General features: G+C 42.0%; 1 protein-coding gene across 4 annotated transcripts in view; it reads left to right on the forward strand.

The window, feature by feature from the left end:
- unc5db (unc-5 netrin receptor Db) overlaps positions 1–26,171 on the forward strand; it is a 171,429-nt gene that overhangs the window by 67,391 nt on the left and 77,867 nt on the right. For all 4 annotated transcript variants that reach the window (XM_030417921.1, XM_030417922.1, XM_030417923.1 and 1 more), the window contains exon 2: positions 6,500–6,715. In XM_030417921.1, the coding sequence (XP_030273781.1) occupies positions 6,500–6,715 (216 nt within the window). The remainder of the gene's footprint in view (positions 1–6,499; positions 6,716–26,171) is intronic.

Here is a 26,171-nt window from a genome sequence, read left to right on the forward strand (position 1 = left end):
GCCATCACAACACTTTATATGTCTGGATATGTTTCCAGAACTATTTGAATTTCTGCATGTCCAACTGTGGTGGTGCCGAAACTGAAGCCTCATCCTCTTAGCAGAGTTTCGATAATTCATTATTCCTCATTATCTCTGGCGGACAGTTGATTCACATTTGGATCTGAGCAGGAGAATAATTAGTATTATGTGTTTGTTTTAACATTTCCATAGCCACACTTAAAAGCATTGTTAAAACAGAGCCAATGTTTGAGCAGCTACATGATTAGACTACCCATGAGGCACACACTCTGTGATGTTTTGGGACTTTTTATCTTGTAACCTTACGCAAGCTTTAGTCTCACACAGTAAAAAAAACTAAATCAAATCAAATAATTGAACGACTAATAGATTTTTGTAGGTCTACATCTTTTTAAGAGCAGGCTGCCTACAAAAAAAAAACAGAAATCAAACTACAAAAGAAGAAATAATATGAATTCAGCCGACCAACTCATGTGTTGCAGTTTCCCAAAGGAACGTGAACACGGCGGTTTGTGAGAGTCTCTACCGTTCCTCAGGACTGCGTAATACCACAGTGATACCTAAATGCAGTGACATGGATAACAAGCAAAGCGAATACTGTGGAGTTTTATACTGCGCTGAAACCAGAGGAAGCCTGTGAAGTAGAAAATGCATCCTAAAATAGAGAGTGTGCTTTGGGAAATAGTTGGCAATGAAGTAAACTGTACACAGCTTAGCATGCAAACTCCCCGTGCCTTGTGATTTGAATCAGATTTCCCTTAGAGTTCATATCGAGGTTAGCGTGAGAGGAAAACGTCATTTTATTTTTGTTTTTTTTTTCACCCATAATTATCACAAATGGGACTGTGTGTATTTTTTGACTGGTGTCTCCAGCACCTATACCGTGAGAGTTCACTCAGCGGCCTTCTAAGTCCTGTCGTGTGCTGCGTTTTTTTTGCTCAGCCACTCTTTCTACTTTAGTGTCAAGGATTAGTCTGACATCTCCCCACTCTCTGCCTTTCAAATGAGGTGGACTCCCGCTGAAAGGCTGAGAGGGTGCTCACCGTGTAAAGCCGATACTCACACCGCTGAGGCTGAGGCTCCTCATCCTATCTCGGCTCCTGTGAAAAAATCCATGAGAAGTCCCGAGTGATCCTGCTGATGTAGAGAGGAAGGAATGTGTGGTTTTGTAAAAAAAAAAGGACTTTGGCTGTAGAGGGGCCGTGTGAAATAGTCATGTCCAACTCAGTCAGGAGGCCCGGCGAGGAAGCATACAGCGCTGTCAGCTTGATCTTTCACGAAACCTTCACTTCCAGTGTCCATTTTAGCAGAGGGTTAGCAGAGGGCTGGCGCTGAGGCAAGCTGTCAGTCTAGTAGCGAGAATGGTGTTGTGGTGTTAAGACACGCCAGTGCCAGTTAATACAATATGAGTCTTGTTCTGACATCATTCACTTTTCAAAGAGCAATTGTTGCAGAATCACATTCGGCTGGGCTCTCGCCAAATCCAATTTTTCATGCCATGCTAATATTTGTCAGCTGCAGATTTGTGTAATTTACTTCAGATTTTTGAAACACTACCCGATGCACATCGTCCCGGAGTAACAGCTCTGATACGTTTCATATAATAGAATGAAGTCAGTTTTGTTCAAACATTAAACGTGCAATATGTTAAATATAGTCATTGCTAACTGTGTATCTTTAAGGAAACTGTAACAAAATACTGAGTAGCACGTGGACTCATTGATTACTATTTTTTTAATCAGAAATCCTCTTTTTGTGCCTCTCAAGTGAAACATGATACTAAGTAGTTACTCAGTCGACTCATTAGTTACAGATTACTTATCCATTAGTTACTTTTTGTGCCCTCTCAAGTAAAAGGAGACATGATACTGAGTAGTTACTTATTACTGAATCATTAGTTACTCTATCTGTTTATATTCTGCTCATAATTTTAGTTTTTTTTTAATGATTTCAACTGAAGTTCATCTTTAATCTGATTGATTTTTTTAGCCTGGCTTGGTCTGGCATCATGATTTTGACATGAAATGTGAAGGTTGACTGAGGTTCATCCGGGTACCAAGCATGCTCAGCTGTTAATTGGGCAGGACTCAGGAAGGGTCAATTCTGAAATAGTAACCTGATGAGAAAATTCATGCTCAAGAATGAAGAAACTTCAGTACCCCCTCCACCAACCTCTCAAAATATTCAACATGTTGTTCGTGGTCCAGCACTTTTGTGTTGAGGTATGCAACGCCACTGGCAGAGCTCGTTTCATAACAACTGGTTTTGCGGTAAATATAATCCAAAAAGTCCAAAGCTGCTCCTTCAAAGCTCCATGACTGTACACTCATCATTAAAACCTGTAATGCCTTAGTCCTTCCTTGCATAACCAAACAGGCCTTGTAGCGCTCGTCGCCCTGGCATGTCTCTAAGAGATTGTTGATTTGAATCTGTTTTTGTTCAACATGGTCCCCTGGCTCCCCGGCATTGTCAGCCAGCCTGAGCCGACAGTGCCGCCACCATGTCGTCTGTGTCCCTGTATGCAGATTGATACCAAGGGTATTTATCAGCTGCAGGTCCGCTGCACTGAGCCTCATGTTAAGTCAGGTGGAAACCTGTGACTGGCAGCAAGTAGGGTGAGGGAGCATTTTAGAGGCAGTGTTAAAATTAACCAGCATAATGAGGAAATAAGTGACTTATTGGCGCGAAGTCATTTCCTTCATTAAGGCTGATATTTATGAGCATCCATCATGGGTGGAGCGCCCAACATTGCAGCTCCAGGTTTATGGAGCGTGGATTGTCACCTTGTTCCAATTATCTGCTACCTTTGAATCTGCTGAATGTTTGAACGCTAAGAGAGGAAAAAAAAGGACATGGCTCATCATTAGTTGTTGTGCAAAATGAAAAGGCGCGTCTGGGCTCTGCAGCGTCGTACTATTTTTATTCATCATAGCGGCAATTAGCTGATTAGAGTGGTGCCGGGGAAGGTGCTGGATGGAGGAGGATTACATGCCCCTACCATTAAATGTGTGAGTGCTTTAAATTATGTTGAAGCAGTGTTTCTCTCTGGTTGAATAATTTCTGTTTTATTAGCGGGGCCTCCGTGTGAATTTGCGAAAGCAATAAAAGCTGTTTTCTTGATCTTGTAGTCAGCACCGGCAATCATGCTTCTGTTTTTGACATTCATTATCAGTAATTAACAGGCTAAAGACAAAAAAAAAAAAAAGAATTAATAATATAGAGCTGTCCATCACAGTGGCTACTGGCAGCTTTGTGTAACTGAATTTGAGGCAGCAATGAGCTCTACTCACCGCTGAATCCCGCTGTCGCTCTGACCCGCTGAACTCACCACCGAACGTACATCCACGTACTCGGATGGAAAGGGTCTTCGTCTCAACACCGCATGTCTGTAACTTCGCTGCGTTCAGCCTCAGAAGCTTGAAGCTAAGCATCAAGCTAAGAATATGCAAATAACAACGACATGGTTGAAAGAAGGACATTAAAAACACAGATGTGTCCGAGCGTCTTGGGTTCAGCGGGTTGATAAGTCATAAACGAAACGTGGAGGCGTGACGTTAGTGATGTGAGGCGCAATAAACTTTTAATTGCTCTCCCACTGTTTTGTGTGGGAGACCAAATCATGATGGTACAGAGCTGAGTTAGTATACAAAGTTACTTTCGGAAACAATAAAGAATATTTGCCTCTTTTGAATGCATCTTGGAATTTATCATCTGTCTTCGGTGATATTGAGCTGTGAACTTCTGACATGTGAACTGTGAAGGTGCTAATGAAGTTTTATTGGTATTTTAAAGGGTAATCCAACCTCCTAATCCACAGAGAGGAACAGGCAGTAAAATGATAACTTAAAAAACATGGACCGTTGTATGAATGTTAGTTTATTTGCTTCTGATGTGATCGACCTTCACGTTATCCTCCTGATTTACTGCTCATTGTGTTGTCGATATCATAAAGTATTGCAGTTAATAGTAGCCATTATTTACATCATGTGTAATTACTTTGTATATTCATGTAGCAAAACTAAATCTTTTTAGCGTTGTTCGTGAAATAGTTCGATTCTAATTTGCTTTTTAAAGATGCTGCAAGATAAACGACTCATGTTAAAAGCTGTCTGCTTTTTCAGATTAATGTGCACTCAGCGAGAGAGACTTTGTGAGGTGTTTTTTTTTCTACGTAAAGAGCAAAGTTTGCCAGGGACACGACAAGGTGTGCAGACAGGCGCCAGCGATGTTCTTTTGAAAAATAGCTCTCCCACAGATGCATGTTGACAAGGCGCAGGTCGCACCAGGTTGCACAAAGTACCATGAAAATCCTACAGTTTGCCTAAAGACGAGAATGATAATTACCTGCATGAGGTTATAATAATTATTTCCTTGTAAACTAGAGAAAAAAGGGCTGTTTGACGCTGAGGTGGCATAATTTATACATCATAGAGTTGAGACGGAGACCACCTCCGTGTGTGTGGACAGCTTGTGGCAGTGGCAGCTCAGATAATGGCTTGCCTCCCCATGTGGTGATATGTATGGACAAAGAAATACTGCCGCCCCTCTGAGCGCAGAACACCGGCTCAAATTACAGGGCAGCCTTTGATTTTCAGAAGTTAGGAAATCACCGGCACATTGATTTCTCCTCACACCATGTGCTTTTCTCATTGTTTTTTGTTTTGTTTTACTTTATTTCAATGTCTTTGCGTGACATGAATACGAATTTGCCTGTGGATCTGTCGGCTGTGTCGAAGATAATGTGAGGGCGGAGGCACATTTGATGTTTCTCAGCACCTGTATGTTGAGCGTTTGTCAGATTTCCTCCATTTCTCACAAATAATTCCAACTCACCAACTGTTTTTTTTCCAGTAAAATCTTCATGCATGCAATTCATGGTTATATAACAGGATCAAATGTAATGTATGCCATAGAATAGATGGATTTTTATCAGGATAGTTTGACTAGGATTGCTTAATATTGACTTGAATTGAGTGGTTTGCATAATGCATCATTATAGCAAATGAATGTAATGACATCATCAGCATTTAGATTGGTTCCCTATAGTCTCCACTTTCACTCTGCCACCGTGAACTACAGCTCCCAGGAAAATGAAGGCTTCTTTAATAAAAGCTTATTTGTGACCGTAACTAAAATGAATTTACATTTTTTTCTCTTCCACCCCTGGTATACGGTTACATTGCCAGCTTTCATCGCTACCCATAATTCCATGTCATTTGCCTGCTTTTACATCACAAAGCAAATCTCTCTGCATGCCATGAATATTAAAACATTGACATACCGTATAATGTATTTGACCATGCCATCTAATGGAGGATTTCATTAGAATACATCTGCAGCCCCTTCAGTGCTTTGCTTTGTCTTTTTTTCCCCCGTCTATTGAACACAAAGACAACACAGTACAAACAAAGCGTGTTTATCAATACGATGAAGACATCTACCTGTCCTACAGAAGGTAATGTCAGCATATTATTTCCATTCATTCACCCCTCTGCCTGTTTGTTTTATGTGTGGCTTCTCTCGACACCGGCATCCATTCATTTACCCATTTAACAAGGACAACATTGATTGAGAGAGGTGGTGAGAGGGCCGATTCGATTTCAGAGGACAGAATTGGATTTGATGTGGGGCATAATAGCTTTCATGGGCTTTTTACGGCACTGAATAGCTTAGCTGGAGCTGCCTTGATGGGACTCAGGTGTAATTCTGAGAAGGATCCCGGGGATGGCAGGAGCACAAACATCTTGTTCCTTATTGTCCAAGCTCACAGAGCTCTGTGCTTTACAGAGAGGAGGCCAGCACAGGATACTGAGTGAGGCCGAGACCTCATTTCTAAACCAAAAAATAAAAATAAATCCTGTATGTGAAGTAACGGCCTCACCCAGTCTGAGGTTGTTGTTTCCAAAGCTGTGGCCAGATCAATCAGCCGCCACGATGAACAATAGTTTTGAACTGGGTCGGGGACTCGCCACACTAAGAGAAAAAGGGGGGGTAACCTGCTGTGAATCGCCATTAAAGATGGTGGCACGTTGGCGGCAGCACAAAGGCTGTTTGTGTATGGACCAACATTTTGGGCCCTGTGGGTGAGATAAGATGTATTCAGACTCCACAACCACAATTTGGGTAATCAGTCCCCACCTAATTCCTCTCCACTTGGTCCGCTCTGATTTCATTCATCTGCAAATTGCTATGTGGTGAACAGTTTTCATCGAATGGAGGACAAATTGTGCTCTCTTTATTCTTTGCCTTTCTATAATACGTTAGCTTTTGATGAACGGGGAATTCAAAACATTGTCCACCGAGCAATCGTTTTAAATTCTTAAGCAGTTGCTGGTATACTGTTGTCAGTGAAGCCAAAGTGTTTTTCACTGCTAAATTGTGTATCCAGCTGTCTGTCAGAGGAGCTTTTGTTCGATGCAGTATTGTTTTTTCTAAAAGTGACGCTGGATGATGAAGTAACCGCGGTGTTGGTTTGCAGGTGCCACAGGGGATGCCCAACCTGACGCCCCACCCTCGGTGCAGGGCACCCTGCCGCACTTCATCCAGGAGCCGGAGGACGCCTACATCGTCAAGAGCAACCCCATTAAGCTACGCTGTCGAGCCGCACCGGCATTACAGATCTTCTTCAAATGCAACGGGGAATGGGTTCACCAGAATGAGCACTTCTCCCAGGAGTATAAGGACCTCAACACCGGTAAGATAAAGCTGTGTGAACTTTTCCAGCCAGTGCTAATATAACATGTAGTATCAGGAAAAAGGTTGTGCAGCCATCGAGGGTGTAACTAAAAAGTCAGCAGATGATTTGGTATGATTCATAATGGAGGGAGTCACAGCTTGTGTGGGACACCAGGAGCCGAGATGGCTGTTGTTTAATTCTCAGAGCTAACTCCCTTTTCCCAGAAAAAGAAAATACCAGTAGGAACCAGGGATGTTTAGCATGGCATGGTCTTACTTATTATTTAAGATTCTTCCGTAGGATTTTTCAACATGTAACTAGTCCCTCAGCATTGCACAGACTTCTGGCTGTACAGTCTTTAAAGCGACAAGAGCACCAACAACTCCCTCCAATGTTGATTTTGAGCCTAAAAATCTGGAGGGAAGCAGACATTCCCTCATTTTTCACTCTGCAAAGATAAAATCTACATCAACTCGTTCAGCAATGACTCCTGTTGTTCATGATGATAAAATTAGCAGACACAGTAAAAAAGAAAAGAAAATGAACCAGAAGGCTTTAGACATGATTTAAGCATGATTCAAGGCATTGCCAGACGAGGAATCTTAAAAATGTCCCCTGTTGGCTTTGACGTCCACTGTTGGTGGTGATAATACGAAGGACCACTGTTAGCTAGGTTGACAAGTACACACACAAACACACATTAATTTTTATTGCTTATTTTTCTTCACTTTTCCGACAACGTACGGTATATTTAATTGTTATCTACTCATTTTTTCTTCAAACAGAAGCAGAAACGTCTTTTAAATATAAATTTTCCCATCTTTACTAAATATGTCAGGTGAGCTCTTGCTTTCCTTTTGAGATCCTTTCACTGGTAAACAAACAGCGGAACATCTGCACTTCTTCTTCACGGTTAAATTATGTTGAGTGATTGAAAAAAAAATTCAAAATGCAGTTGATGTGTCTGTGTCAAAAGCTTATACTTGTCTCTGACCAATCAGTAGTTTGCACTGTTTTCACCTCGTTGCTTAAGTATTGGCTTGGCTCAATTGGAATTTTGACAATGTGTTACTGACTACTATCCACAAAGTACGTAAACAGATGGAGCTTTGCAGTAACTGGAATGAATTGTGGAGGATTAGGAGCACAGGGGAGATCTTTCTGATTTGTCTTCGGTTCGAAATTTTGTTGATATTACCAATAATTTTTCAGCTTCGTGATGCATAAAGTAAACCCTTGTTTTCATGTCAGGAAATGTGCTAGAATAAATCTCAATACACCGAGTAGTCCGTCATTATGTTTGAAATTCTTTTATTTCAAAAAATGAAACCCTGGAAAATACTTTATGACACTGTTGGTTTATGGCAGCTGGTAAGACAAATTTAGCACTGAGGAAACAGTTTCTCAAGTGACAAGTTGTTATTAGAGTGCAGACATCGTTTTCTCTGCTAACACTGACTCTCACCAACAGGGTGAGAAGTAAGGTTTTAATTTAGCAGCAAAATACATTAATATTAGCACAAGTATAAATATATACATATATGAAAGCCACAGGTTTTTCATTTTCTATTAGATTTTCCTCCATTAACGCAACATTTCTCTCAGCATGCAGATGGTTTCAGGTCCACAGCTACTTAGGCTGACCTTCAATAAGAATGTCAGTGTGGCCTCAGCTGGTTTAAGTTGAAATGCCAACAAAGGCAGAGCAGCTTCAGTAATCATAGCTGGGTCGAGCAATATGTGCAGTATGTGCTTATTCTAAGCTCCTTGCAGTGCTAGATGGATGGACATACTTTGCCATGTCAGCTCTATTTCAGCAAGTTTCACGAGTCGTCACTCACAGAAATGTACAGGACTGATTTTCAAATGCTTTTCTGTTACAATGACACATTCTTAAAATTGTGTTCGGCCGATAGTTCCTCCCTTACTGCAGCCAGAATACAGTCGTACAACTCCATGTTTATTTCACATTTGAATATTTAAGCGCTTAAATAACACTTTTAAATTAATATTTAATCTAAGGGCCTCTGCCTTAGAGTTCATTACCAGAGCGTATATGTTATGGGTCACCGTACCTTCAAGAGCTTACCTCGAAAGAATTTCATCAGTGTGGGTGGAGAGTGGAGTTTCATTAACTTCTGGTACAATGAATTTATATTTTCATTTGGAATGAAAATAGAAAAACCAGATGGTACTGCAAAATATTGGTAGTAGTTTGAAGTTAAAAGCCAACTGTGTTGCTAAAGGTCAAGCCCCCCCCTCCAATTAAAGTTAAACTAGAGGCAGAAAAAACATTCACAGTTATTCAGATTTTAACTTGGCAGCTAAACCTGATGCATGGGAACACAAGTTTAAAGAGAGGGGAGGCTCGTCATAAGTTTATCTTAGCAGACTCGATTTCTAAACTAACATTACTTACTTGAGAGCACACATAAAGTTGCAACCTTTGGACCATAAATCAACAGTCCAGTAGCATTAAACAACTTTAACAAATTGTCCACAGGTTTGTATAGACAAAGAGAGAGACAGGGAATGTCTAATTTCCCATCACGTCACAAAGAAAATTATTTGAATTAAATGTATCCAACTCCAAGCTGGTCCATTTCTGAGTGGATCACAAATGAGTTGAGACTGTCCTGCAGAAGAAAACAACAGCACAAGTCAGTTTAGTCAACTTTAATTTGACACAAGTTGTCAACTGTATTCTTGCACGTCAATCCTAATGTCAGTCTACAGTAGAATGTTAGCTAACGTTAGCTTCGAGGGCTACGATGTTAACTGTTCCTTGGCAAAACCTTCAGCTGCTGCGGAATGTCTCCCTCATTGGTTCGTATGATACAGCTCAGAAAGTACTGAAGCAATCATTCAGATTTTAAATAAAATATATCAAATATATTTGAATTCTTTGGGGTGGTTCAGATGAATATGCGAGCAGTTCGGAGGGTTTCAGATTGGATCTGTAAACCCTTCTCATTACCAGATAATCTGTGCCGAACATCAGAGCCGACCAAGGTCCCAGAACAGATTTCCCCTCCAATTGTCAGGCTGGGGTGGATGGGGAATAAATCAGCCCAGGATTCTGGTAGTGTGAGCCCGGCTTTAGACTGGAGAGGCCGCTGATTGTTGCTGGTTTTCATACCACCGATCAATGTTGGTTTCTGACAGCGATGACTGTGATTGTTCCCAAACAAAAGGAAAGGCTCTCTGGCACAATGCTTTAACTTTGAGATGGAAAGAAAGCTGGCTCGACCACACTAACTAGAAAAAGTATGATAGGACATGAATATATTAAAGAGGCATTCCACTGATTTTACATATCCAACATTGTTTACTCTTTGTGCCTGTGAAGAAAGTTGTATAATGTGTTCTTTGCCTTCCAAACAACAACTCTCTTTGAGGGTATTTTTAATGCTATTTCAGAGTTTGTAACTTCCTGGAAAATCATTAAAAATGTTTTCTGCTTAGAGATCCTTGCTGACTCAGCTCTGGGTTGCAAGAAAACCACCTCAGTACTGTATTCCCTTTGTCAAACTAGCCTCTGCCTTCTTGGAGGCTGTGTTTTTCAATCCTGGTCAGACTGTGTTCACTAGCAGCTGCCAGTCCATGGAGAGTCCGAGGAGGGTAGGATGAGTCGTAATGTACATTTTGTGTTTTTGGCTGCAGGAAACGTGTAACTAACTACCATTCTATAGTCTGTTTTGTGTAAACTTTAAAAAGCATGGGTGTTAACCAGGCACGAAGGTTGTAATGAGATTCTACCCAGTTGCATTATGGGAAATGTAAGTCTGTAAGTGAATATGCCTCCGTTTACTGTATTTATCTTTGGAGTTCCCCAAGTTTGTGGACATGCAACACTTCATCGCTTGAGTGGCCCTTTATTATCTTGTATTGACGTGTAAGCAGAGAGTTGGCTTGAACATGACTTTCTCTCTCTGTATCCGTCTTAATAGAACACCTGCTTTATTGGCCTTTGCTTCCTCTGATTAGGCAAATTAGATGTTGTGCTCTGGAAATTAAGGGTTTTGGAGAAAGCTTCAATAAATCAGATTCAGTCGTAAATGCCTTTGTTATGTTTTTAATCATGGTTTTAAAGCCTAATTTGTAACGTCCTTGTTACAATTATTTTAATTATTCGAAAGCCTCGGTTTCATTCTGTTTATTTTTGTTTTCACTTTTCTCAAATTACCTTGAGTAGGCACTGAGTTATTCCGTGTATAGACCATAACTTTGGCTAATCAGTGAGGAGATATGTGGAGCGTCAGACTTTCGCAGCTGGAAATCTTGAAATAATGCCTGAATAATCCACCAGCACCAGGTCTACATCCAATACATGTTCAGCTAATTCAGATTTTAGTTTCAGGTCGACGTGATGATTTGAATCATGAGGGAAGCTGTGGCGTGCCATATGAATTAAGTCCCATTAGTTTTCATCAGGTGGAAGCATGTTGATTAGAGGACTTGACTGAGGCCTCCTGAAGGGATTTTCTGGCAAACGACAAAGCCAATGTGACACCTCGGCTGGAAATGCTCTGTGATTAGAGGCTGTGAAAAAGCCGTCTTTCTTGTATTCATGAAGGTCCCTCCACAGGAAAGAGGCTTTAATTGCTTCTGGAAGTTCATTATAGTGTGATTGCTGTGCTGTGAAATTGTTGTAAGCTTGATAATGGCAAAATGAAATTTTGAACTTCAATTGTTTGCTGTTCTGTGTGCATGGGGGAAAGAACAAGGGAAAGTTCACTTGGTGGTATTTGCCAGCTCACCTCATATGCCACATCAACATCCAGCATCCGGCAAGGAAGGAAGCTAATCGGTGTCTTTGACAGATAAGAGTGAGAAACTACACCAAAAATCCTGCTTTGCCTCGAGGCTACAACATGCAGCCATTGTGTTAAAATCAATCAATGTAAAATATGAAATTCCTTGCTCTAGAATTAAAGTGAAACTATTGAACCTTGAAAAAAAATAACCTTATAAAAGTACAGACATTTTTCTTCTCCTACAGTTTGAAAATTGGAAATGACCCTGATGAGAGCGGTGAGGCTGAAACCAAACAGTAACAACCAGAAAAACCAAAACAGTGAACTCAAAAACACTAAAAAGACTTCATAGATCTGAGGAGAACTGCAGAGTTACTGATAATTCTCTCAAGGATTATTACTATCCTGTTTGCATTCTCCAGGAGAGGTTGAGATTAATGACGACTCCTCCACATCCTCAGTTTCCTTCCAGTATTCACCCTCAAACCTGATCTTTCAGTCAAGATGCTACTGTGATAACCTTGTGGCTACCTTTGTGCAAACATTGTAATTGAACTGTGCCGGATCTGCTGGCCAAAGAGCAGTTTGGGTTCAGGGTCTTATAAGACTGTTTGTGTTATAAAGTTCCAGTGGCCCCCCACCTTGTGTGTCAGTTGTCTTGAAATAGTTTCTGTACCTGGACTTCATACAACAACAACTGAGAGAGAGTTGCAAGTACGGCGTGCTCCAAGGATGCATGATATTTGGATTGAAACACATTGAATATACTCATTGTATCACTTACTACAGTGTAATCCACAACTTTTGGGTTCTTTGACTGTTTAAGTGTAGCCAAGGTGGAAGTTGTTTTATTTTTATGATGATTTATAGCTTATTGTGACCTATTGCCCCTTCTGGGAAGGTGTTTGTTCAGTGTTCACGAAGTGCACTGCTCAGTAATTTAAAATGTTCCTTATATTTATCATGAAATACTAAAATGCTACCTGCTGCCCCAGCAAAGAGGATTTTGTCTGTCTTTGACACTAAAATCTCATCAAAATATAGATAAAATAAACATTCACAGATGCTTTTGTTTTTATTTCTCGCTGTAACTGTGGACCGAACCGTGACTGGTGTACGTTACAACTCTAGTAATGACAGTTCAGTTACTGCAATTATCCAAATTAGGTTGTGCTTTAAAAAAACGAAGTGTGACAAATGACAAACTCATAGTTATATCCTTTACCTACAGTGTGGGCTGCATTATTCAGAAATCTGTGCACTAATGTGTGTAACGTGACCATTTGAAAATCAGTTCCATTCCATAATCAGTCTCTAGAAGCTTAACACTGACTAGTTAATGCAGATTAATTTCCTCCTTCCATCCGTTATGCTCTTCGCAGATCATTTTGAAAGGGAAATTTGATGCATATTTCATATTCATTAAGTCAAATTAGGCTCGGCTTGTTCATCAGCCTTCCCATATCAGTACGTGCCTGCTGCCATCGCCGCTCTTCGCTGACTGACAGCCCACCCGCCCTTCCTTGTCTTAACCTGTTCATTACCCGTGCCACTCTGCTGTCTCCCGTTCCCTAATTTGGGGAGTTGAAAAAAATTCTGAGCCATTTTACCTAAACTTTCTCCGCCTCAGAACAATCACTGCACTTAACTGCCTGTGGCGCTGCCAGGCCAAGTGAAATCACCGTTCTATCTGCTGGTCCAAGTGGATTAGCAATTAGAAGAGCCCGAGGATGATCTCGCCACCGCCCCTGGCATAGGCCTGCCTCATATCAGTAGTAAACTCAACCACAGATAAGGGCAGTCTTCACAGAAAGGCTTTGTCCTCGCTCAGTAATAGACAGCAACATTGTGTATTGGATTAGTGCGGCTAATCAGAGAAGAAGATCAGTGAAGAATTGGAATGTTATTGATTAGGACATGGGTCCTCAATGCCACCAGGAGCACCTGATAGCATCTCTTATTTACCAACTACCCTGATGAATCATTGGGCACTGATAAAGCTGACAATGCCCTTGAGTTCCCCAGCTGCAGACGGACTGTGCACTGTGTGCTGCACAGCACCAGAGGACAGGCAATCCTGCAAAGTGTGTGCATGGATATTGATTGCATTTTTTATAGATTATTCTAGTCCCATCTATAAAAAAAAACATTGTCAGCAGCTGCAGATTAAATTTTAGCAAGCTTCTTTAGCAAGAAAATAAACACCCATCGTGTCAATTCTGCTTGTGTTTGTTGACTTCAGGTTTTAGTGTGAATCTCTTGACACCTTCTGTCCAGACTCACCATTTTAGACCAACATTCAACAATCATACAGCAACAAATCCATCACAGAATAGAAAAAGATACCTTTTTCTTCCACCCACAATAACCCCACTGGACCAGAATGCAATGCAGCTACAAGGCAATTGACATTTCGTGCAAGGGCCAGGTTGCAGACACACCCCAGTGTTCACAGTGGTTGGGTCGTGAGCAACAATATATTTATTTGCTCAGAAACCCCTCAGAGATTGAAGGCAAGGCTCACACCCCTTGTTGAAAGGCATTCTGGGAAATAGTGGTGGAAGTAAAGTAGAAGTAGATGAGACAGGTTGAGGGGAAATGGAGACGCCAAATACAAATTATTGCAAACTACCTCTGGAATGCCCTTCTCAAACCGATGATACACAGGATGTGTAAAAAAGGAAAGAGGGTTTCATCCTTTAAGACGGGACTGATGTTCTCGCCAATCTTATAAATAAACTGAATTTCAACACTTAACTCTGGACTTCAGAGTTGGATGAAGCATAGAGGAAAATAAAGTTGGACTCTTTCCCAGCGATGAATTTCTCATCAGGTCATTTGAACATATTACAGCAGCTTAACAATGCAGAGAGATGATTAGGATGAGATATGCAGAGGACAGAAATAGTAATCAAGATAATTTCCTTTATTCTCACGGACTGCATGCACAGCAATACTTGATGCAGCTCAATGTAATTATGAGAATATCATGATGAAGTCTCCAGTAAATGCCTTCTTGTTATTAAGAGGTTTCATCCACCTTTGTTCATGCTAACTCAGGCATACCGACTGAACTGCAGGAGCTGGCAGGCGATGGCAAAAATTAGATGAGGTTCCAGGTTTTATGCAGGCTTGAAGTTCACACTTTTATAACTGTGAAAGACTGTGAATATTACGTGAAGTGATTTAGAAAAAAGCAGTGCATGTTTGAACATTATAAAATGTCTGTTAAATATGTCCACCATGTTGTCACTGATGTCACAGGTGGTTTCATGGATAGTCATAGGATTATGAAAATTGGTAGTATTCATTATTGTCCATCCACAAATCCAAAGCAATCCATTGAATTTGGACATATTTGGCGATTTGTAATCTTTCAGTATGGACCAAAGTGGTGGACCAACCCTGCAATTATTGATTCTTTTATTTCTGACTAATATGTTGATTATTTTGTTGATTAATCTGTTAGTTAGTTTGATCTATAAAATGTCCGATAAGGGTGGAAAACATTGATGCAATCAAATGGTTTGATCACGGTCATGGAGGAGGAAAAAAAAAAGAAGGGACAGTGTGTAACGATTTAAGTAATTTATTAACTCAAATCAACGTTTTCGTTCATAAGTAAGTCCTCATTGGTGTACAATTACCTCTGCCAACAATCTGACTAATCCTCCTGAGCAAAGAATTACCTATCTGAATATACATAGCACAAGGGACACAAAGCACTATGTGGTACTACGTAGTAAGGCTAAACGCATTTTCGCTCAGAGCTAGCTTGTCTGTGGAACTGAGAGGGAGCTCAGCGAAAGCACTCGTCACTAACAATAACACTAACTAACTACATCTTTACCTCATTACTTGAATCAGTACAAATACTCAATGCTGTTGGGTAAGAGTCCATATTTTGAAAATGAGTTTCTTGTCCGTCAGGGCCACCGTAGCTTCCCGAACGTCTCGAACGTCTTCAGAACGGGAGGGTTGAGCAAAGGAGTGTTGCAATGTAGAACCTCACAGCTAGATGGCGCTAAATACTTGATATATTACACACTGTCCCTTTAAAGAAGTTGGAATCAGAGAATTTAGACCAATTCAACCAATAAAAGGTTATCCACAACTAATTGAAGATTAATCAGTAACACGAAACCAGAAGCATGGCTAAAACAATAACACAATGAAACTAGACCGGGGTCGTATTATTTCAGGTACTGGTTGTTTTTTTGATGTCTTGGGAAAATATTCAGACGTCCATGTGAAGCAGGAGTCAGTGGTGGCACAACAACAAGTTTATGCAGCTGGACCACCCAGTATGTAAATCCAGCCATGGTCCTAGATATGTTTGGGCTGTTCTCCAGTATTTTTGTTTCTCTCGATTAGAATATTGAATTCAGATTTCTTTCATGTTTTCAAACTGCATAAAATGTGACAACCAGCCCTCTCTGAGGAACAGCAGAACATTCCCAGTTTTTTTAGATGTTTTTGAAGTTTTCAGCCGTTTCTCAATCATTTGCTGAATAAATACAGTGACAGCTGCTTTCATTAAAATCATATTCAGTGTAATTATGATGCATATGATGCCAGTCAGTTCATCAGACGGCTGTTTGGACACATTAGTTGAGTGAATCCTTCTATAGAAGCTCGGATAAGCTTGGACTGCTGTCTAATTTTTACAGCTATCTTCCGAGCCTTCTGCTCCACTAATAACTCTACTGATATCTATCTGAGACATGAGCGTGGAAGAAATATGAGGGGAGCTATATGAAAAGAATATTACCAGGGCTGAGACCAATATGGGATTAGGATTTGACTCAACAGTGTTTGAGGTGTCAGTCTGTAAAGCCTGTAATGGAATCTGCCATAAGGAGCTGCAGCCACAGAATTTCATTAGTCTGTCAAACACTGGGGAGTTCAAGTGTGATGATCACAAGAATGAAAATCTGTAGGAGAACATACAGAATATAGGCAGGCTCAATCTACAGTTCTTGTATCTACTGCTAAAAACCTGGACACAACACCTTTTTGAATGTGGATTTCAAATTAAACGTGAAGCTAATTTCCGTGTCACTTTATGGTAGCACTTCGCGGGGAACAGTGCACCTATTTATTTTCTTTGGGATGAGTAAATCAATACTGAGGTAAAGCAAGCAGCTCAAGATGGACCAGCAATGACAGAAAAAGGAAGAAGTTAAATGTTGACCTTGGGGGGTTCATTGGAAGAAATTGCAAGGAAAAGAAAGATCATGTCACCAATTTTCTTTATAAATCAACCGATTGAATCTTTAGTAACTATTTAACCAATTAGTTTGTCTGCAGTTTGGTGCTCATGTGTATTTAAGGGCAATTATGAGTAAATAATTAGAGTTCATGCATGTAGTAAGGTAATAAGCAACCAGGTGACCAGGTGAGTTTTTAGTGTTTTGAGCTTTGGGCCCAGCTGGCCTGGAGCTAGCTGGTTAGCATGGTCACTTCAGCAGTTATCTCTCCAACACAATACACTGTAATCAAAGAGGGTCAAACCTGCTATTTATACACATTCTGTTGATAACGGTAGTTAATTTTTGCACATTTTGAACCAAAGTTCTTCTGCATTGGCCCTTTAAAACCTCCTCTCCTCACACACCTCTGTTTAATGCTACCTGCTGTAATGCAGACCAAGACTTCCACATAATTAAGCCACCGTGATTGATTCCTGACAGCCTCAGGAGATAAAGCTGAGTGTAGGTGGATTTTCCTAAACTCCATCCCCTCAAGTAAACGCTGTCCTATTTCCTATTGTGAAGAAAACCCTCAGCACTTCCTCGCACAGTTGCCATGAAAACCTCCCCCCTGTCTCACCATATCTGGGAGACGCTCAGCAGGGCGCCCGCTGGGAGAGCTGACTGATCCTCTGGGCCCTGGGTGCTCCGGTCCCCTCCCACCCATATGCCGGGGACAGCAGGGGGGAGCCGTCACTCATCTGCCGTGCCTCTCTTGGCACTTCCCTAATCGTGATTACTGCCTCCATCCCGGGAGTGTGTGAGAAAAGCAGCATCCACCTGACTCTATCAGGGGAAACTCTTTATCCTTGTTTGTTCTAAAAGAGAAGACGTGCTTATGCTGTTGGGACCTGCGCGTTCTCCTTTATGTGATTTTAATTGAGGCAGTTAAGCCTCCCTTGGAGGAATCTGGCTATTAAGCACTTGGAGTTGCACACAAACATGTTTTCATATAGAATCCTAGTGTTCAGTAGTTAACCCATGGAGCAGAATGGAAGTGTGGGGGGGGGGATCATTGACCTTTCTTTTCCGCATCTGTGCAGTGTGAATGTTATCATCGGTGAGCAGCAAGCAGACAAAGCTCTCGCCTTCATACACTGCAGAAGACGTTTCACACTGTGTGTGTGTGTGTGTGTGTGTGTGTGTTGGCCGTGGGTGGTATTTATCTGTGCGTACATATTGTTACGTGGGGTGTGTGTTTGTATGATAGTTACATTATGTGTGTGGCGCGGCCATCTGGGTAGAATATGTTATCTGTGCTGCCTGTATGGGCTTTCCATGTACGCATGTGTACATAATAAGACAGTGTTTGGACATAAGGTGTGTGTGCCTGTGTGTGTGGTGTGATGCGAGGGTGTGGACTTGTATTACTCACGTTGTGGGGACATAAATCCAATGACTCCCTCACACTGTGGGGCCCTGCCTTCACTATAGGGACAAAATGTGAGTCCCCATAACATGAATCATAAAACTTCAGGGTGGAGACTTGGTTTAAAGTGAAACTCTTTATTTGTGATTGAATATGAGTCAAACTTTTGTGTAAAAGCATAATTACGATGAAAGAGGCACTTTTAAGATTTACTGTAGTTTCGTTTTGGGGCAAGCTAATCTTCAATTGAGTACAGGAGCACTCTGACGCTAGCATCAAAATCGCTATTTTTAAAACACTAAGAAGGCTCGACACAACATGAAACTTTGCTGTTAGTATCACCAGGGTCTCTACACATGAACACGAGCATTGAGAACATTGTTTGTGTACACAGAGTTTACTAAAAAGAAGGTTTTTGAACTACTCACCGTTGGAGCTGGATCTCTGACGTGCCGTCGTCATGGCAGACAAAAAGTGTCGATCCCCGAGTGCGACCTAACAGAAAGGAGAGTAATGGTGGACCTCCTACCTGTCAGGTCGCACTCAGGGATCGATACTTTTTGTCTGCCATGACGGTGGCGCGCTGGAGGTGCTACTGCTAATGTGAGTTGTCCAAAAACCTTCTTTTTAGTAAACTCTGTGTACACAAACAATGTTCTCAATGCTCGTGTTCATGTGTAGAGACCCTGGTGATACTACAAGCAAAGTTTCATGTTGTGTCGAACCTTCTCAGTGTTTTAAAAATAGTGATTTTGATGCTATTGCTAATTTGCCCATAGCACTACTAATTTAAAATGAGTTTGACCCGAACACGAAACTACGGTTAATCTTAAAAGTGCCTCTTTCTTTGTAATTATGCATTGACAAGAAGGTTTGACTCATATTCAATCACAAATAAAGCCTTGGTTGCTTTTTGGTGAGAGTTTCACTTTAATGTTTTGTTAAGTTTTAGTTAAAGCTAAGGTAAAGGGTTTGGGTTAGGCATGTGGTGGTTATGGTTAGGGTAAGGCTCTCGGAAATGAATGTAAGTCTATGTAACGTCCCCAGAAGTGATTGAAACACAACTGTGTGCAAGTGTGCGTGGAGTGTGAAGGCCTGACTAAAGCAGATAAATGTCCTCAGTCCACACCTGCCAAGCAGCTTAGGGAGGCATGTTGGAGCCTTGTCAATGTGTGTGTGTGTGTGTGTGTGTGGTCAGGGTGGGGTTACCGGCTGGACAGAGGGTGGTTGAGCTCGGTGACACCGTCCCAGCTTTCTAGCTACTCCACTGCTGCAGCCTCACCTCGCCTCAGTTTTCCAGCACGGTGTGCTGAAACATAATGGCCTCTAAAGCCGGGATTGATGTTATTGTTGCCACGGGGTTGCTTTGTGAGCCAGTTAATGGGGTTGTTAACCGAACGTGGCCTGGACAATACACCTCGCACATACACACACACCCTCTCGCCACCACTATATACTCCTTGGGGGAAAGGAGAGGGTTATAACTTCTCTTTTTTCCTCGAGATGATTTTATTTAGCCTTACCGCATGTTTGCTGCCAGGGCTGAGGACTATAGGCTGTAAAGATTTGATTTTTCTTTTCTTTTTTTTTTTTACGATAGAGAAAGGAGCCTTTTGTCGCTGCTGATGACTCAGCGGGTTCAGCTTTAATACCTGAGCCGTCACAGGAGTATCGATGCATGCACTAGTGTTTTTATATCCAATTCTGACCCCTTGGGAAGGTGTTCCGCGACACTTACTCGAGAAAGTCAAGATGCAGGACGACTCTGGGAGCTGCTTTGTGCTGCATGATTTGAGCAGGACAAAATTCAGGACTTGAAGGGTCACTTTTCTTATTCGATCGGTGACATGGGGATAGGGAGGAGGAGGCGACATACCACAAATGTCCCCGACGGGCACTGAACCAAGACTGCTGATGGACCCGGTACACCGCATAAGTTCACTGTTTTCCTCTCCGCTTATTTGGCAGTGCTGCACCACAGTACAACAACAAAATGACTTGCACTTGTGGAGATAATGAAGCTAATACAGGTATAATTTAGACAAATTCTGCTCTAAAACACAAAGGAGTGTTGTTCCAGTGATTAGAATTAATGCGCTCAATATGGTGCAGTCTGAAACTCGTTTTATAGATGCTACCTGAAGCAGAAACGAAATAGCGATGAATGTGGAGAGATAAACTGAGCACCATCTCTCTGTCTGCTTACTCCCTGCAAACACCCGTGCCATATCCAGTTACACTGAAACACTGGAGCCAGTGATGACTTTTCACTTGAGGCGGCCGACTTGATGTATCAATCTGCGTTTAGCTCCCAAACAGACGCAGACAGGGAGGCACAAAACAACTCGTCCCTGTTCTTTGTTTATGAGCCACTATAGCTCTAATTGCTGCTGTTTCCCACCAACGCTGGATAGTGTCACGTCTGTTCTCGCCGTCTCATAACACTGCAAGATGTGTTGGTTGTTAGCGGTATGTTTTGGGTTCGTCAGGCTTGATTTCACGTTTTGCAGGCTTGAAATTGGGTATCATTTCAAGGAGACAGGGCTGTGGGTTGGGGCTGTCTCCGCTTACACAGCCAAGAAGTGGGCACGGGGCCTAATGGACCTGGGAGATAAAAGTTTCTCTTCTCTGGTGGGGATTAAAAAAAATGATGTGCTATTAAATATCCTTCCCCAAAAATATAGGTGAAATAGACTCTAATGGCTCCATGCACATGCACGTATGTGTGTGTGTGTGTGTCTGTGTGCATTGACTCCAGTTTTGCTGGTATGCAATATGAATGTGGGCAGAGTGAAATGGCGGCTAATTTAGGGATTCATTTTGAACAAAGCCTCTGCACTGTAAGTGCTCCAGTTACTGAGCAGCAGGGAGAGTTTTCAGAACAGTACCTGCAGGACTCTTCTGTCAGCATTAAGTCCAGTGTGTGTGTGTGTGTGTGTGTGTGTCTGTGGAAACCAGTCTCTCTCTTACTCGGCGGGCTGAGGTGGACATAATGAAACCCTGATGGAGGAAGACGTTAATGTGCTAATGTTGTTCTGAGATCTTAAGTGTGGTGTTGTCGGTTTCGCTTAAAATTTTCTCCCGTGGCTCTGACAGCATGTGGGCGGCACACAAGCAAGCTGGCAAGCACATGGGCAAACAAATAAAACAGAATGATTATTGGTTATTATTAGCCTTTGTCTCAGAGGCATTTTACGATCATAAAAAAAAAAAAAAATGGAGAACCGGAGAATGGAGGAACTCTGAATTTGAATATTTACAATATTATTGAGGTAATGAAACAACCTCAGATATATTCATTTTTTCCCATAACTAAATAAACGAGCTGTTCTCAGAGGAAAAAAAAAGGTCTCCAGTACACTGTTTGAAGCTAGAAAAGTGGCAGGTGTTGCCACGGAAACAGAGTCACTGCTTGTGAAAAACAACGTTAAAATATATGTTTCATTTTTTGTCTTTGGCAAGCGACCGCGGTGTGAGCTGGATATTGAATATAATAAATATATGTAATATTTTATGTAAGGGATGATGTCACAAATTCATGGACTGTGCGTCGGACGCTTCCGGCCTCCGCATCGTTCATTAGTTCCTGATAATGGACCTCGTCGGACATTATCCCTTACATATATTATATTTAACATTTGATATGAAAGGTTAGAATATTTGTGTTACAGATTTTCACAGAATATCACTCTAATTTTTTTGAACTACACTGTTAATGTGGGATCCAGTGCACATCCTTAATATCTGGTTTTGTTTACAATTACAATCAGCTATCAGACTGCAGATTAACCTCTACCGATCACCTTTTTGACACGAATGCAAAGAAATAACATGAATTTGACCTCAACATGTAGAATTATGTAGATAATGTAATTGTAAGCGAGCTAACACAACCAGACCGCTGTCGATATAAAGTGTACACGCTCAGGTTACGTGTGTATAACACAACGTATAATGATGAGTTGTGCTGTATTTTATAATTTAGATTATAGAAAAACATTTCAGAAAACACAACCTGTGGCAACGCGTCAAGCTCTTGATAAATACAGCGCTGTGATTTCGGCTTTATTAGCATGCAGACGCAGCAGAACATCACAGCGAGTAAAGATACGAGCATCTGTCCTTTTAACGGTGGTACGTATCAGTAAAGGGATCTGCACGGCTCCTGTAAGGCATCAAAAAGGAGACGACGCTGTAAAACACGCTGATAAGAACATAAACACCCAGAATGCGATTCGCTGGCCGAGCGGGAACGCAGCGTCCGTTATTACGGCGGCTGCCACAGTCGTCTCAAACCGGCTAAACCATCACACAATTTGCATATCGGTGTTGTAAATCCAGCGGCTGATATAAAACACAGCAGGGGAAGCGAACTCTTTTCAACCGGCCACAGCGGAAGGTGGATCAAGAAGTAGCATCTGTTTCTTTCAGTCTTTTTCTTCTTCTATTTCCTCTAAACCAGCCAGAAAGGTTTATTGAGTATAGAAAAGAGGCTCTGATCGATGGTCGCCTCCTGTCAAACCCACTAACTCAGCAGCCGTCGCCATAATTTACTCGCAGTTGGCTGGAGGTGAGCGGCAATTTCACACCTTGCTTCCAAAGACATGAGAGCCGCTGAAGGTGGCATCGAACCTCTTCATTAAAGCCCTCAGCTCCTCACCGGCTGTCAATGATTGTGTAATTACTCGATAAAAATAATAATATAGGTGCACAGGGTTCGAGTTACGTGGGAGCCAATGGGAGCAGTCCAATCACACATCTATGAGGGTCACTAATACTAAAACATTACCAACAACTGTTGTTTTAATCACAAATAATGAGCTGTTCAATGTAATGAGTATTCTTAACGTTAATGATGTAAATAACTGTTGTTGTTATCTACTTTACACAATTGTTACAAGAAGTCACTGCTGAGTGTTAATGTCACAGACATGGACTTAGTGAAGGAGTCAGAACACTAATAACGGCTAATAACTAATAATATCCCAGACTCCCTTACAAATTGAGCCGTTTTAAGAGTTGTTGCATCACGAGGAGAAACTTAATCGTCTTTGTGAAACGGCTATGGCAAATTTAAAATCATTGGTGCCTTCTTGTAAAATCGGCAGTAAATACAATAACTTAAGATGTTTCTTTCCTTGTAAAAAAGCGTTGTTTTTTTGTGGCATTGTCGTTTTGTGTGTTTAAAGTTGATCCTGTCTGCTTCTCAGTCTGAAGTGCGTCGTACCTCCCAGCAGCTGTTTTGAACACACTGTTTCAAAAGATTTCACCATTTACACCAGATTTATTAAAGAACATAACCTACAGACAGTAAAAATGTGAACTTTTCAAATCAATTCAAGTACAGAATACTTCTTTGCAGAGCAAAGTGGAAAAAAGTCACCGGATTCCCTTGAAAAATCAGTTTTGAGACTTACTGTATAACCTTTGAGAAACACTGTCTACAATAAATTCTACTTTTGACTTCTTGTTCATTCAGCAAATGTTAAACATTACATTATTTCTTTCTTTGTGTGAAAATATTTGCATAAACAGCCGGAAATTAAGATGCGGTCACTTGAGACGTATTTATGCCACACGGCTATTATCCTATTTATCTATCTCCGCCTTTACGTTCATCAGAGCAGAGCTGATTACAACTCCAACCCTGCCTTGATTTATCCTGAAATTAAGAATCCAACCCAACCAAGATGCAGTATGTAGTGGTTACAGTGTAAAATGCTTACCAAGGCCTTTACTTTGTGAATTACTTGAATGATATTTGAACAAATGTCCACCTGAACAGTGAGGGCAGGGCCGAATTCCCTCTGCTTCAGAGCCAGTGGTATTGGTATTTTTGTTGCCAGAGCACTTGGTAGATATTTTAATTTTCTTACCTCTATTAGATGGTTAACAGAAGAGAACTGGAGGACACAGAGAGAGAGAGGTTGAGAGAAGATAACGCAGGACTAAAATTTGCTGCACATAAAGCAACGCTCTGGGAACAGCCCGCGTCTCGTGTCTTATTTCAGCCGTTGTGCCTTCCTCAGGAGTGATTCAGCCTTTTTGGATGGATTTATCAAGTGACTCAGGAGAAGTGCGAGTGGGGGGGGGGGGGGGATTTGGGGAGGAGTGCAGATCAAGTGGTTTCCTCTAATGAGCCCTGTCAACAGTGTTCTGCCTATAAACAAATAGGGCTGACAGATGACACAGTGGCAGCGCTAGTCTCCGTCTCCCCGGCAAACCACCTGTCGACGCCGGTTTTTGGTCTCCAGGAAATGTGTCGCTCTGCTGAGAAAGCTTACCGCCGCCTTTCCTCTCTCTCTCTCTCTCTCTCTCTCCCCTCCTCTCCATCAGTGTGTTTGTCATCCCTCCCCTCTTCTTCTTCTCTAAAACACAGACTCACACTTTTCAGGGCATCATGGAAAGCCATTAGTCATTATTTTCTCCGCTGTCTCTCCCCCCCCCCTCCTGCACGTTCACTGTCACTTGCCAGCTCTCTGCCGCTGCTCAAGAAATTATGAATTATGCTTGTGTTTCAGTCTCTACAGGGGCTGCGACTAGGAGGCACCGACCGTAGAGCCGCGGCTTTGTTTTTTTTTTCCCTTTTCTTAAAAAAACGCCTTTTTTCCTCTCCAGGCCCGTCAATCACAATTCCAACCACCCTGGTCCACCACGTACACCGCAGTGCACCACATCGAGACGAACCAGCCTAATTTGTATCACAATTTCACCGCTCGTCGAGCGTGTTTGGTGCGACAAAGAAGGAAGAAGCCCCACTTTTCTGTTGTTGTCATTTATTCCCCCGGCGCGGCGGAGACCGCCTGCCACTAAATGTTCTCCATTTCTTAATTTCACCGCGAACACCAGCATGGATCCACTGGCGTAGCTCCGCTGCCATTCACTCGGGCTTAATTGGCATTCATACGGAAGCCTGCTCGGCGCTTCGCAAGCTGTGCAGCCGCAGTATGAGACTGTTTGACTTCAGTAAGAGCATGTCAGATTAAAGTGTTATTTATAAGAGAGGGTGGATGCACCAGAGCCAGAGGAGTGAGCGGGTGGAGGGGTTCGGCTATTGGTCTTTTTCAGTCCCGAACACATTGCACTTCTTTTCGCCACTAATCCAGCCGTGGGTATCGGGCCTGCAGGCTGCAAAAAAGCTCCAAGGAGCAGTGAGAAAACATATGTGACAGGCCCTAAGCCGATGACTCAGATTAAAAATGGGGTGCTGTATACCCATCTGAAGCTATATGACAGGGTGACGAACATTTCCAACCACGGGCTTACAGCGTGTTGCCTAAGAGGATTTTCAAATAGAGAGTGTCTTTTTTTCCTTAATGCATTCAATAGAATAAGAGCATTGTGCTGCGCGCTGTGTTCACATGCCTTTTGTGTTACATAATATGCAACAGTGTCCTTGTGTCGCTTGCGCGGGGAGCCTACACATGCTCTTTGAAGTGGTTAAGTGTGGTCCAAATTATTAATGCTAATTCTGCTACAGCTGATTTAGCTCTCCCCTTGTTAGCGGCATTGAGCGCTCAAAACACACAGTCGAGGCCCTCGAGGGACTGCGATTCTGCCAGGTTTCCTTAGCGATGCTCTCAGAGCTGAGCGGCGAGGGGGAGAGAGCGCGCTGATTTAGGAAGTGTGTCAGCCTTTCCTAAGAACTTATGCATAACTAATCCTGTAAAACCCATTGATCACTGACACAAGCCCGTGGACGTATCGAGGTATTGATTTAAGATTCAGTAAAGACCCTTATTTAGAATGCAGGGCTTTACTATTCCAGATTTCCCCTTTTGCGCTAGCTCTGCACGTGCCTGAAGCAAAGGCATGAACCCAGCCTCTTCATGACCTGACCTTCATGAGCCGCACTCAAAGCCCATCCAAGACTCAAAGCAAGACTCTCAGCTCTGATGGCGGCATGGCTGCGGGTCTGTCTGCAACGGATCTCAACACCTACTCGACATATTGACGTTACGTTTTGTGCAAAAATTCATTAATGACCTGATCTTTACGCTAGCGCCATCATCAGGTCAAATATTTAAATCATCCAGTGCGTAAACCTGCAGAAACATTACTCCAATCAGCTGATGGTAGCAGGTTAATTCACAGGA

The sequence above is a fragment of the Sparus aurata genome, chromosome 5 (genome assembly GCF_900880675.1).
Source record: "Sparus aurata chromosome 5, fSpaAur1.1, whole genome shotgun sequence".
NCBI lineage: Eukaryota > Metazoa > Chordata > Actinopteri > Spariformes > Sparidae > Sparus > Sparus aurata.